This window comes from Oncorhynchus keta, chromosome 28 (assembly GCF_023373465.1).
Source record: "Oncorhynchus keta strain PuntledgeMale-10-30-2019 chromosome 28, Oket_V2, whole genome shotgun sequence".
Lineage (NCBI taxonomy): Eukaryota > Metazoa > Chordata > Actinopteri > Salmoniformes > Salmonidae > Oncorhynchus > Oncorhynchus keta.
Window position 1 is genome coordinate 64,517,769 of NC_068448.1, and position 13,808 is coordinate 64,531,576.

Sequence of the window (13,808 nt, forward strand, 5' to 3'; positions counted from 1 at the left end):
CACAGCCAAGACAATGCAAGAGTGGCTTCGGGACAAGTCTCTGAATGTCCTTGAGTGGCCCAGCCAGAGCCCGGACTTGAACCACATCGAACATCTCTGGACAGACCAGAAAATAGCTGTGCAGTGACGCTCCCCTCCAAACTGATAGAGCTTGAGAGGATCTGCAGAGAAGAATGGGGGAAACTCCCCAAATACAGGTGTGCCAAGAGTGTAGCATCATACCCAAGAAGACTAGAGGCTGTAATTGATGCCAATGGTGCTTCAACAAAGTACTGAGTAAAGGGCCTGAATACTTATGGACATTTATACATTTTTACAAAAACATCTGAAACCTGTTTTTGCTTCGTCATGATGAGGTATTGTGTGTAGATTGTTGAGGGAAAACAAATAATTTAATACATTTTAGAATAAGGCTGTAACGTAACAAAATGTGGAAAAAGTCAAGGGGTCTGAATATTTTCCGAATGCACTGTATATCATTATATATCATTATACTTTCTATCTTAGACAGTATGAAATATAATGATAAAATAGACAGTATAATGAGATATAATGATATCTTATCATTATATCTCATTTTGCTATCTGTGATATCATTATTATGTCTATCGTATTATATCTTATTATATATCATACTGTCTCTCTTATTATTCTGTCTATCTTATCATTATGTATCATTATACTGTTTCTCTTATCAGTATATATCATTGTACTGTATATTATCATTATACTGTCTATCTTATCATTATATATCATTGTACTCTCTATCTTATCATTATATATCATTGTACTCTCTATCTTATCATTATGTATAGAGAGATTGATTTAAATGCGGAAGACACGTTTCAGTTGAATGCATTCAGTTGTACAACTGATTAGGTATCCCCCTTTCCCCTTATACTGTCTATCTTCTCATTATGTATCATTGTACTGTCTATATCTTATCATTATATACAGTTGAAGTCACAAGTTTACATACACCTTAGCCAAATACATTTAAACTCAGTTTTTCACAGTTCCTGACATTTAATTCTAGTAAAAATTCTCTGTCTTAGGTCAGTTAGGAGCACCACTTTATTTTAAGAATGTGAAATGTCAGTAGTAGAGAAAATTATTTATTTCAGCTTTTATTTCTTTCATCACATTCACAGTGGGTCAGAAGTTTACATATACTAATTGAGTGTTTGGTAGCATTACCTTTAAATTGTTTAACTTGGGTCAAACGTTTCAGGTTCCCTTCCACAAGTTTCCCACAATAAGTTGGGTGAATTTTGGCCCATTCCTCCTGACAGAGCTGGTGTAACTGAGTCAGGTTTGTAGGCCTCCTTGCTCCCACACGCTTTTTCAGTTCTGCCCACACATTTTCTATAGGATTGAGGTCAGGGCTTTGTGATGGCCACTTCAGTACCTTGACTTTGTTGTCCTTAAGCCATTTTGCCACAACTTTGGAAGTATGCTTGGGATCATTGTCCATTTGGAAGACCCATTTGCGACCAAGTTTTAACTTCCTGACTGATATCTTGAGATGTTGCTTCAATATATCCACATATTTTTCCTTCCTCATGAAGACATCTATTTTGTGAAGTGCACCATTCCCTCCTGCAGCAAAGCACCCTCACAACATGATGCTGCCACCCAAGGATGAACCAGACTTGTGGAGGTCTACAATTTTTTTCTGAGGTCTTGGCTGATTTCTTTAGATTTTCCCATGATGTCAAGCAAAGTTTGAAGGTAGGCCTTGAAATACATCCACAGGTACACCTCCAATTGACTCAAATGATGTCAATTAGCCTATCAGAAGCTAAAGCCATGATATAATTTTCTGGAATTTTCCAAGCTGTTTAAAGGCACAGTTAACTTAGTGTATGTAAACCTACTGGATACAGTGAATTATAAGTGAAATAATCTGTCTGTAAACAATTGTTGGAAAAATGACTTGTGTCATGCACAAAGTAGACGTCCTAACCGACTTGCCAAAACTATAGTTTGTTAACAAGAAATGTGTGGAGTGGTTGAACAATGATTTTTAATGACTCCAACCTAAGTGTATGTAAACTTACAACTTCAACTGTATCATTATACTGTCTATCTTAACATTATATATCATTATAGTGTCTACACTGAGTGCACAAAACATTAGGAACACCTGGTCTTTCCTTGACAAACTAACCAGGTGAAGGCTGTGATCCCTTATTGATGTCACCTGTTAAATGCACTTCAGTCAGTGTAGATGAAGGGGAGGAGACCGGTTAAAGAAGGATTTATAAGCCTTGAGACAATTCAGACATGGATTATGTATATGTGCCATTCAGAGGGTGAATGGGAAAGACAGCATTTTTGCACATTAAGTGTTTGAGATAGTAATGTATCAATATTTATTATTTACAAATGAGCTATGACATAGCCATTGAATATATAGCATAACTTTCAAAATCAAATGGTTTTGACCATTTGGATGTTTTTACAGAGTGAACTTCTCTTCTCCCGTCGGGCCATGCAGTGCACCTCGGTCCTTGTTATGTAATTATATTTTAGAAATATACCACAACTATTGCTGATATTGAACCTGAACAATCAAAATAAAATCTATTGTCAGCTCTGTTCAGCAGGTATTGCCAGATGAACGTTGTTCTGGTAAAACACAATTTTCAGCACATGGATAACAATAATAACCTAGCACTCAACACATAAACATTTTTAGCATGTGTAAGATGCCGCCTACCTCGCGTTGGTCAGCGCATGAAGTTGGGCACAATGCACAGTTTGAGTACAGGCTACTGATATTACCTGGGGTTGTTTGGCATTCAAAATGACACATGCCTAGTTCGACACTGAAGGACAGGACACATCAGTTGTCACAAAAGATGAGGTATTTTCAGAAGGTAGAATAAAACATTTAAAAATAAATGTGTAACCGGCAATTCGTAACGTTTAAATAGGATGTTCTGACAAATGCACGCTACATTTGGTTTGGGGTCTGCTGACCAATGCACTAGTATCTTAAACATTTGAACCAGGGACCGATGCGTATGGGAGAATCGTTACATCCCTAGGAATCAGGTGTGTTAATGTTAGTGCAAGGGCAAATACAAAACTGCACCCCCTAGGGTCCCCAGGACTAGGATGGAGAAACACTGACATAAAGCCCCATAACAAGGTATGGACTCCCTTACCAGAAACACATGATGTACACGTATTACATATGTATGTGTTTGTGTGTCCTTGAGAGTGTGTGTGTTGTCCCTGAGCGGCAAATTTGTTTACTAAAGATGACTGGATGTTCTGAGACAGGAAACTCAGCTCAGCTAAACGCTGCACCTGCTAACTAGGTCACCTTTCCCACCAGGGGGGAATGTGTGATCACAGCAGGTGTTGGTGTGGGTGTGTGTGTGCGTTCGTAGGTGTGTGTGTGTTACACACTCCTTTCTGATTCAGAATCTCAGAGAAAGACACACACCTGACACACACACATTACTTCCTGCCCGCCGTCAGCAAACACACACACACACACTGACACTGTTCTTCAGAGATCAAAGTGGTCTTCCCGTCATCCATCATTCCACCCCCTGTAGCTCCATACCGCCGTCATGCTGAGAATGTCTCTCCTTCTTCCTGTGTGTGTGTGTGTGTGTGTGTGTGTGTGTGTGTGTGTGTGTGTGTGTGTGTGTGTGTGTGTGTGTGTGTGTGTGTGTCGTCTATCCTTCTGTCCTCTATCCTTCTACCCTCTGTCCTTCAGTCCTTCCGTCCTCTCTATCCTTCTATCCTCTCAGTCCTTCCGTCCTCTCTATCCTTCTATCCCCTCAGTCCTTCTATCCTCTCTATCCTTCTATCCTCTCTATCCTTCTATCCTCTCTATCCTTCTATCCTCACTATCCTTCTATCCTCTCAGTCCTTCTATCCTCTATCCTTCTATCCTCTCAGTCCTTCTATCCTCTCGATCCTTCTATCCTCTCAGTCCTTCCGTCCTCTCTATCCTTCTATCCTCTCAGTCCTTCTATCCTCTCTATCCTTCTATCCTCTCTATCCTTCTATCCTCTCTATCCTTCTATCCTTCTATCCTCTCAGTCCTTCTATCCTCTATCCTTCTATCCTCTCAGTCCTTCTATCCTCACTATCCTTCTATCCTCTCAGTCCTATCCTTCTATCCTCTCAGTCCTTCCGTCCTCTCTACCCTTCTGTCTTTATATCCTTCTGTAATCTCTATCCACTCTGTCCTTCTGTGCTTCTGTCCTTTCTATCCTTCTGTCCTCTCTATCATTCTGTCCTCTCTATCGTTCATTTTATCCATCTGTCATCTGTCATCTCTATCCTTGTATCCTTCTGTAATATCTATCCTGCTGTCCTCTCTAGCCTTTTATCCTTCTGTCCTCTCTAGCCTTATGTTCTCTCTAGCCTTTGATCATTCTGTCCTCTCTAGTCCTCTCTATCCTTTTATCCTTCTGTCCTCTCTATCCTTTTATCCTTCTGTCCTCTCTATCCTTTTATCCTTCTGTAATCTCTATCCTTTTATCCTTCTGTGATCTCTATCCTTTTATCCTTCTGTAATCTCTATCCTTTTATCCTTCTGTGATCTCTATCCTTTTATCCTTCTGTAATCTCTATCCTTTTATCCTTCTGTCCTCTCTATCGTTCTATCCTCTTTATCCTTCTATCCTATCAGTCCTTCCGTCCTCTCTATCCTTCTATCCTCTCAGTCCTTCTATCCTCTCTATCCTTCTATCCTCTCTATCCTTCTATCCTCTCTATCCTTCTATCCTCTCAGTCCTTCTATCCTCTCTATCCTTCTATCCTCTCTATCCTTCTATCCTCTCTATCCTTCTATCCTCTCAGTCCTTCCGTCCTCTCTATCCTTCTATCCTCTCAGTCCTTCCGTCCTCTCTACCCTTCTGTCCTTATATCCTTCTGTAATCTCTACCCTTCTGTCCTTCTGTCCTCTCTATCCTTTTATCCTTCTGTCCTCTCTATCCTTTTATCCTTCTGTCGTCTCTATCCTTTTATCCTTCTGTCATCTCTATGCTTTTATCCTTCTGTAATCTCTATTCTTTCTATCCTTCTGTCCTCTCTATCCTTCTGTCCTCTCTATCGTTTATTTTATCCATCTGTCATCTCTATCCTTTTATCCTTCTGTCATTTCTATCCTTTCTGTTCTCTCTGTCCTACTGTCCTCTCTATCCTTGTATCCTTCTGTAATATCTATCCTGCTGTCCTCTCTAGCCTTTTATCCTTCTGTCCTTTCTAACCTTTTATCCTTCTGTCTTCTTTAGCCTTTTATCCTTCTGTCATCTCTCTCCTTTCTGTCCTCTCTGTCCTTCTGTCCTCTCTATCCTTGTATCCTTCTGTAATATCTATCCTGCTGTCCTTCTGTCTTCTTTAGCCTGTCATCTCTCTCCTTTCTGTCCTCTCTGTTCTCTCTATCCTTGTATCCTTCTTTATCATTCTGTCCTCTCTAGCCTTCTGTCCTCTCTAGCCTTTTATCCTTCTGTCCTCTCTATCCTTTTATCCTTCTGTAATCTCTATCCTTTTATCCTTCTGTAATCTCTATCCTTTTATCCTTCTGTAATCTCTATCCTTTTATCCTTCTGTAATCTCTATCCTTTTATCCTTCTGTAATCTCTATCCTTCTGTCCTCTCTATCCTTCTGTCCTCTCTATCGTTCATTTTATCCATCTGTCATCTGTCATCTCTATCCTTGTATCCTTCTGTAATATCTATCCTGCTGTCCTCTCTAGCCTTATGTTCTCTCTAGCCTTTTATCATTCTGTCCTCTCTAGCCTTCTGTCCTCTCTAGCCTTTTATCCATCTGTCATCTCTATCCTTTTATCCTTCTGTCATTTCTATCCTTTCTGTTCTCTCTGTCCTACTGTCCTCTCTATCCTTCTATCCTTCTGTAATATCTATCCTGCTGTCCTCTCTAGCCTTTTATCCTTCTGTCCTTTCTAACCTTTTATCCTTCTGTCTTCTTTAGCCTTTTATCCTTCTGTCATCTCTCTCCTTTCTGTCCTCTCTGTCCTTCTGTCCTCTCTATCCTTGTATCCTTCTGTAATATCTATCCTGCTGTCCTCTCTAGCCTTATGTTCTCTCTAGCCTTTTATCATTCTGTCCTCTCTAGCCTTCTGTCCTCTCGAGCCTTTTATCCTTCTGTCCTCTCTATCCTTTTATCCTTCTGTCCTCTCTAGCCTTTTATCCTTCTGTAATCTCTATCCTTTTATCCTTCTGTCCTCTCTAGCCTTTTATCCTTCTGTAATCTCTATCCTAGTATCCTTCTGTCCTTTATCCTTTTATCCTTCTGTCCTCTCTAGCCTTCTGTTATCTGTCCTCTCTATTCTTCTATCCTTCTGTCCTCTATCCTTCTGTCCTCTCGCTCCTTCTATTCTCTCTAGCCTTATGTCCTCTCTAGCAATCTGTCCTCTCTATCCTCTGTCCTCTCTAGCCTTCTGTCCTCTGTCCTCTCTAGCCTTCTGTCCTCTCTATCCTCTGTCCTCTCTAGGCTTCTGTCCTCTCTAGCCTTCTGTCCTCTCTATCCTTTTATCATTCTGTAATCTCTATCCTTTTATCCTTCTGTCCTCTCTATCCTTTTATCCTTCTGTAATCTCTATCCTTTTATCCTTCTGTCGTCTCTATGCTTTTATCCTTCTGTCCTCTAGCCTTTTATCCTTCTGTCCTCTATCCTTTTATCCTTCTGTCGTCTCTATGCTTTTATCCTTCTGTAATCTCTATCCTTTTATCCTTCTGTCCTCTCTATCCTTTTATCCTTCTGTCCTCTCTATCCTTTTATCCTTCTGTCGTCTCTATGCTTTTATCCTTCTGTCTTCTCTATCCTTTTATCCTTCTGTCCTCTCTATCCTTTTATCCTTCTGTAATCTCTATCCTTTTATCCTTCTGTCCTCTCTATGCTTTTATCCTTCTGTCTTCTCTATCCTTTTATCCTTCTGTCCTCTCTATCCTTTTATCCTTCTGTAATCTCTATCCTTTTATCCTTCTGTAATCTCTATCTTTTATCCTGCTGTAATCTCTATCCTTTTATCCTTCTGTAATCTCTATCCTTTTATCCTTCTGTCTTCTCTATCCTTTTATCCTTCTGTAATCTCTATCCTTTTATCCTTCTGTAATCTCTATCCTTTTATCCTTCTGTAATCTCTATGCTTTTATCCTTCTGTCCTCTCCATCCTTCTGTTATCTGTCCTCTCTATTCTTCTATCCTTCTGTCCTCTCTATCCTTCTGTCCTCTCTCTCCTTCTATTCTCTCTAGCCTTATGTCCTCTCTAGCCTTCTGTCCTCTCTATCCTCTGTCCTCTCTAGCCTTCTATCCTCTCTATCCTCTGTCCTCTCTAGGCTTATGTCCTCTCTATCCTTTTATCCTTCTGTCCTCTCACTATGTCTTGTCTGTCTGTCCGTCTGTCTGGGTCAGCGTGTTCGCCTGCCATTCCACCTAAATGACATCATTAAAGCCAGACAGTGGTTTGAGTGCACTGTGTTCCTCTCTCCATCTCCATCATTTATGTTGCCTTTCTCTGTCTCTCTCCTCTCATCCAAAAATCTATATGGATTGCTTTTTCTCTCTCTCTCTCTCTCTCTCTCTCTCTCTCTCTCTCTCTCTCTCTCTCTCTCTCTCTCTCTCTGCTTCTGTGTCTCTCTGTTTCTGTGTCTCTCTGTTTCTCTCTCTCTCTGTTTCTCTCTCTCAGACATCTTCAGGAGGCTAACAGGGCCCTAGAGGAGGAGCTGAGGAAATTGGGAGATGAGGGGGAGGAGAAGGAGAGAGAGATGGAACGCTTAAAGGTAAATGAGAGGAAGAAGAGAGAGATCTTCTAGACTGAGAAAGAGGTAGAAAAAAGAAAGAGGAAAGAAAGATGTAGAATTTCTGTAGTTGACATATGCACAGTTGTTTGTGTATAATATTTTGTACCCCCCCACTCTCTGGCTGTCTCTTTTAGTGGCCTTTGGTCTAACCACACATGCCATTTAGTCTCTGTAATATGTCATATTTCCAAATACTTTGATCAGACAATGGTAACAGCATCTGAGTCCTATCACTCTTGTCTGATATGTCAGCAGTGCCTGAGGCATACAGCCACCAAAAACCTGCCTCAAAACTAATGACTGGAACTCAATCAGAATAACACCAGTGATTAGTATAGAATATTGTAGAATAGAACAAAACTCTACATGGACGTGGCGCCGATAAGACTATCGTCGGCTTAGATGAATATTTAGCTTGTCATTTTTTCCGTAGGCCCAGGTTCAAGACCGGGGTCAACAGCAGGAGGAGTAAGTACCAACTGTCTGTGTGTCTGTTCTCTGTCTGGACACGGTGTGTGTGAGTGTGTGTGGTCATATATGTGTGTACGTATACTCCCAATCAGTCACCATAGTAGTCATGATCACATCCAGACACAGGCGTTTCATACACTCAGGCTGCTTCTTCCCCAGCAGCTGTTAATGATGTTATTACCAATGAAAAGTTGTGAATGGGATAATGACATTAGGGGGAGGGGGTGTACTGCCAATTAAAAGACCCTCAGGCGATGCCACCTGTGTCTGACGTGACCTACCCACACACACACACTGAATAACTAAATCATGCTGAGTCTTTAGCAATGATAAGTCTCTGACCAGAGTCCTCATTGTTGTCAGATTAAGTTTCATCTGTAGTGGAGAGGTTCATCTATTCGTTTCATTAAGAGGATGAAAGAATGATGGACAGAAGGGATGGTTGTGGGGGGCAATATAGGTACCTGCCTGAAGCAATCCTCCCCAAACCTACACACACACACTACCAATCACCCCCCACCTGACCCCTTGGGTCCCCCTTGTTAACGATGCATCCCTCCACCACGCCCCCTCCTCGTCCTCTAACGAACCAACAGGCTTTATTTCCAAACTGATCTAATTTGTTTGGACTCCTATTGGTTTCAAACACAGTTCAAAGCTGTCAGTCATTTTAATGATATTATTAAGGGCCCTGACAGAAAGGTGAATCACATCTCTTTGTCTTTCTGAATAATTGCTACAGAGGCCGAGAGAAGAGATTCATATAGATGTGGGTTTTTGATGGGATGAATATATTAATGTAGACTGAGATAAGATGCAGTGAATGAAGCTGTCTTCTATTGTCTCTTATTATGGGAAAACCCCTTCGTGTCATTATTACAATTTCCCCGTAGCATATCTGAATCGAAATACTTGCTATATGAGAAGTGATATTTGCATGGCTGTCATATACCTATTGGCCTACACATGATTAGGATCATGCATTATGAAGGAGGTCTCTAGGGATACGGTGGTATAATCATGACAGTGATCAACCTAGTGAGGAGTCAGTTATTAGAAATATTTTCTGAAATCCCTCTAATCGTTGGTTATTCCATGATGATTACAAAGCTTACTATATACACAGCCTCTATGCGCTGTGTAATATAGGCTACATAGTACAATATACTTTCACCAGGATTATAAAGTTCATCCATTAAGCTGTATGTTTATTGATTTGACAGAAAATGAGGAGAGAAGAGGAAGCATGAGAGGGGAGGAAAAGAGAGGAGAAGGGGTGAGGAGAGGAGGAGTGAGAAGGGACAAGGGGCGAGGATATTTTTACATTTTAGTCATTTAGCAGATTCTCTTTTCCAGAGTGACTTACAGTTAGCAGTTAGTGTATTCATCTTGAGATAACTAGGTGGGACATCCATATACCACAGGAATAGAAAGTACATGTTTCCTCAATCGTAGAGTCAGAGCTAGTGGGGGGGGTTATTTAAGATGATGATTGAAGAGGCGGGGTTTCAGATGTTTATGGAAGATTGGCAGGGACTCTGCTGTCCTAGCTTCAGGAAGAAACTGGTTCCACTATTGGGGTGCCAGGACAAAGAAGAGCTTGGACTGGGCTGAGCGGAAGCTGCCTTCCCGTAGGGGTGGAAGGGCCAAGAGATCTGAGGTGGCAGACCGTTGGGGTGTAGGGTTTGAGCCTGAAGGGAGAGAGGGGAAGTTCCTCTTGCTGCTCCACAGGCAAGCACCATGGTCTTGTAGTGGAAGCAAGCTTTGACTGGAAGCCAGTGGAGTGTGCAGAGGAGCCAGGTGACATGAGAGAACTTGGGAAGGTTGAAACCCAGGTGGGCTGCAGTAGTCTGGGTAAGTGTCAGGGGTTTGATGGCACAACCGGGGAGCAAAGCCAACAGCGAGTTGAAGTAGTCCGGACGGGAGAGGACGAGTGCCTTGATTAGGACCTGCACCCGCTTCCTGTGTGAGGTAGGGTCGTACTCTACGAATGTTGTAGAGCATGAACCTGCAGGAGCCGGTCACTGCTTTGATGTTTGCAGAGAATGACAAGGTGTTGTCCAGGGTCACGCCAAGGTTCTTTGCACTCTGGGAGGGGAACACTGGAGTTGTCAACCGTGATGGAGGTATTTGAGCAGGCAGGCCTTCCCTGGGAGGAAGAGCAATTCCGTCTTGTTGAACTTGAGGTGGTGGGCCGACATTCCTCACTTGCCTCACCTATTCATCCCTGACCACATCCACTCTGACATCCAAGTTGAGATATCTCCCAGGTGCGCAAAGATGTCGCCACCTGGAAAGTAGTAGAGTGTCATCCACATAGCAATGATAGCAGAGACTGTAAGGATTTGATGGAGCTGAGTGTCTCGGTGTATAGCGAGAAGAGGGCCTAGAACCGAGCCCTGGGGGACACGGGTAGTGATAGTATGTGGTGCAGACTCAGATCCTCTCCACTTCACCTGGTAGGAGTGGCCTGCCAGGTAGGATGCAATCCAAGAGTGTGCAGAGCCTGAGACGCCCAGCCCTGAGAGGAGGATCTGATGGTTCATGGTGTCGAAGGCAGCGGATAGATCTAGGAGGATGAGAACAGAAGAGAGTCAGCTTTTGCAGTGTCCTTGACAGAGAAGAACAGTCTCGGTTGAGTGATCCGTCTTGGTTAGGGTCAAGATGATTGTTCTGTGAAAGATAATGAGAAAGTTGATCAGAGACTGCACGCTCGAGTGTTTTGTAAAGAAAAGAAAGGGATACAGGTCTATAGTTTTTTACGTCGGATGAGTCGAAGGTTGGTTTCTTGAGGGGAGCAACTCGGGCCATTTTGAAGTCCGAGGGAATGCAGCCAGTGGTCAGGGATGAGTTGGTGAGGCAAGTGAGGAATGGGAGAAGGTCTCCAGAGATGGTGTGGCGAAGGCAGAAGGGGATGGTGTCGAGCAGGCAGGTTGTCGGGCAGCCAGACCTCACTAGTCGCAGGATGTCATCTGGAGAGAGAAGGGAGAAAGAAGTCAAGACGTAGGGTACTTCTGTGTGAGTGAGACCAGTGATCTCAAATGGTCTGAGTGAATGAGTAGCATATGTCATGGTTGAGTTGACAAAGTTGTCTGCAGAGAGTGAGGGCATAGAGGATTAAGGAGGGAGAAAGTGGAAAAGAGTTTCCTAGGGCTAGAGGCATACGCTTGAAATTTAGTGGTAGAAAGTGGGAGGGAGAGAGAGGGAGAGAGAGAGAGATGGGAAGATGATTGGAAGATGAGAGGGAGAGTAGGGAGTGAAAGGTTGATAGGTCCTCCAGAAGTTTAGTTTTCCTCCATTTTCGCTCAGCTGCCCGCAGCCCTCTTCTGTATGCTCGCAATGAGTCACTCAGCCACGGAGCAAGAGGGGAGGGCCGACCTGGCCGGGAGGAAAGGGGACAGGGCAAGTTATAGGATACGGAAAGGGAGGAGTGGCAGAATCAGGAGACAGGGGGGAGAAGGATTTAGCAGAAGGGAGAGATTACAGGATAGAATAGGAGTAGTGGGAGAGAGAGAGAGCAAAGATTGTGATGGCGCATGACTGTCTGCATAGGGGCCGAGTGACTAGGATTGGAGGAAAGGGAGACAGAAAAGTAAAGTATTGATCAGAGACCTGGAGGGGGGTTGCAGTGAGATTAGTAGTAAGCAGCCTCTAGTAAAGATGAGGCCAAGTGTATTGCCTGCCTTGTGAGTGGGACGGGATTGGGAAAGGGTGAGAAGTGGAAAGAAAGGAATCGAAGGCAGACGTCGGGAGGTTGAAGTCGCCAAGTACTAAGAGCGGTGAGCCATCGTCAGGAAATGAGCTTATCAAGGTGTCCAACTAATTGAGGAACTCGCCAAGGGCACCTGGTGGGCATACTGTTAATCTTGAGTGGACAAGTGACAGTATGGAATTCAAATGAGGAGAAACAGGTAAGAGAGGGTGAAAATAGAAAATCTCCACTTAGGACAAATGAGTAGACCTGTGCCATCACTATGACAACCAGATGCTCTCGGACCATGAGAGAAAACATATTCAGATGAAGAAACAGCAGCTGGAGTAGCAGTGTTCTCTGGGGGGATCCATGTCTCTGTCAGGGCAGTAAAGTCAAGGGACTGAAGTGCAGCATAGGGTGAGATGAACTCCCAAAGCTGCCAGAGACCTGGAATTCCACATGGGTTGTGCGTGCAGGGTACATTAATTAGAAGGGTTGCAGCCAAGGAGTGGGGAGCGTCTGTATAGCAGATAGGGAGAGGTGTGGACAGGTATAGAAAACACACACAGTTGACAAAGCTACAAAAGAGCAAAATGAGAATCTGTAAACAACTAGGTAAGATAGTGAGAGAGTGGTGTGAAGCCTTCCTCTCTTTCGGCAGACCAGTCTTTGTATCGGCGACAGTCTTAGTTTTGCAACATGACCGCTGCTTTTAGCTGCCGCTGAGAATCAAGGGGAGACTGAAGAACTAACAGTAATAGCTAATTAACTAGTAAAGGTGGAGAGAACACTTCCCTGTACTAATTGCTGATTGCCTAGGAGAAGTGAAACCACTCCTCCCCCAATACAGCCACTGATTACCAAAACAAGTTGCTCTGCACCTTGATCCTGGTTGATGTGTCAACAACTATCTGCAAATGATGAGCAGTCAGCAGTTCACACACCAAGTAGACTACTGGGAAGACAGGCAGCACTTAAAGTAGGTGACCCTAGCTAGCAAAAATGCAGTACCAGACAACAACAGATAAGAAGACAAAAAAAAATCCTACTTATCACACCTGGAGATATCAGGAGTCCTCTAGCTATAGAATGAAGCATGCAGGATATGAAGGATATGGGAAAAGCAAGGAGACTAAAACCCCTGAAAGCTCTTCTTCAGTCTAAAAGGGCAAGAGAGAAGATGAGAGGAAAGAGTGAAACTAGGCCTTAAATATATATTTCTCTCTCTCTCCCACTCTTTCTCGCTATCTGGCTTTGTCTCTCTCCCTCTGTCTCTCTTTCTCTCTCTGTCGCTGTCTCTCATTCTGTGTTACAGAGCTTCTCCCTCCAGCTGCACTGAAACAGCTAGGAGCACTTGTGTCACATCTGTCTGTCAGCTCCAGTCTCTCAGCGGAGCCAGAAGGTCGTTAAATTACCACCAATACCATCATGTTCTTAATTAGCACCGCAGTCATTCCAGAAGAGGATTAGAGGGAGGGAGAGGAGAAGGGATAGAGTGGTGGAGAGATACAGAGAGTGAGCAGGAAAGATGACTAGATATGACACAGAGAGCAAGAAAGAGTGATGAATGAAAGAGCCAGAAAGCGAGAGAGAGAAGAACGAGGGGAGAAGGACGGGGAGAGAGAGAGGGAGATAGGAGAGAGAGAGGGGGACGGGAGAGAGAGGGGGACAGGAGAGAGAGAGGGGGACGGGAGAGAGAGAGGGGGACAGGAGAGAGAGAGGGGGACGGGAGAGAGAGAGGGGGACGGGAGAGAGAGAGGGGGACAGGAGAGAGAGAGGGGGACAGGAGAGAGAGAGGGAGACGGGAGAGAGAGGGGGACCGGAGAGAGAGGGGGACGGGAGAGAG

At 43.6% G+C, this 13,808-nt stretch overlaps 1 protein-coding gene across 37 annotated transcripts in view; it reads left to right on the forward strand.

The window, feature by feature from the left end:
- Window positions 1-13,808, forward strand: part of LOC118374629 (trichohyalin-like) — a 127,190-nt gene that overhangs the window by 94,643 nt on the left and 18,739 nt on the right. For 35 of the 37 annotated variants that reach the window (XM_052483559.1, XM_052483560.1, XM_052483563.1 and 32 more), the window contains 2 exons: window positions 7,683-7,776; window positions 8,231-8,265. The exons of 1 other annotated variant lie outside the window; for it this stretch is intronic. In XM_052483559.1, the coding sequence (XP_052339519.1) occupies window positions 7,683-7,776; window positions 8,231-8,265 (129 nt within the window). The remainder of the gene's footprint in view (window positions 1-7,682; window positions 7,777-8,230; window positions 8,266-13,808) is intronic. One more of the 37 variants, XM_052483583.1, reaches the window with a different exon arrangement.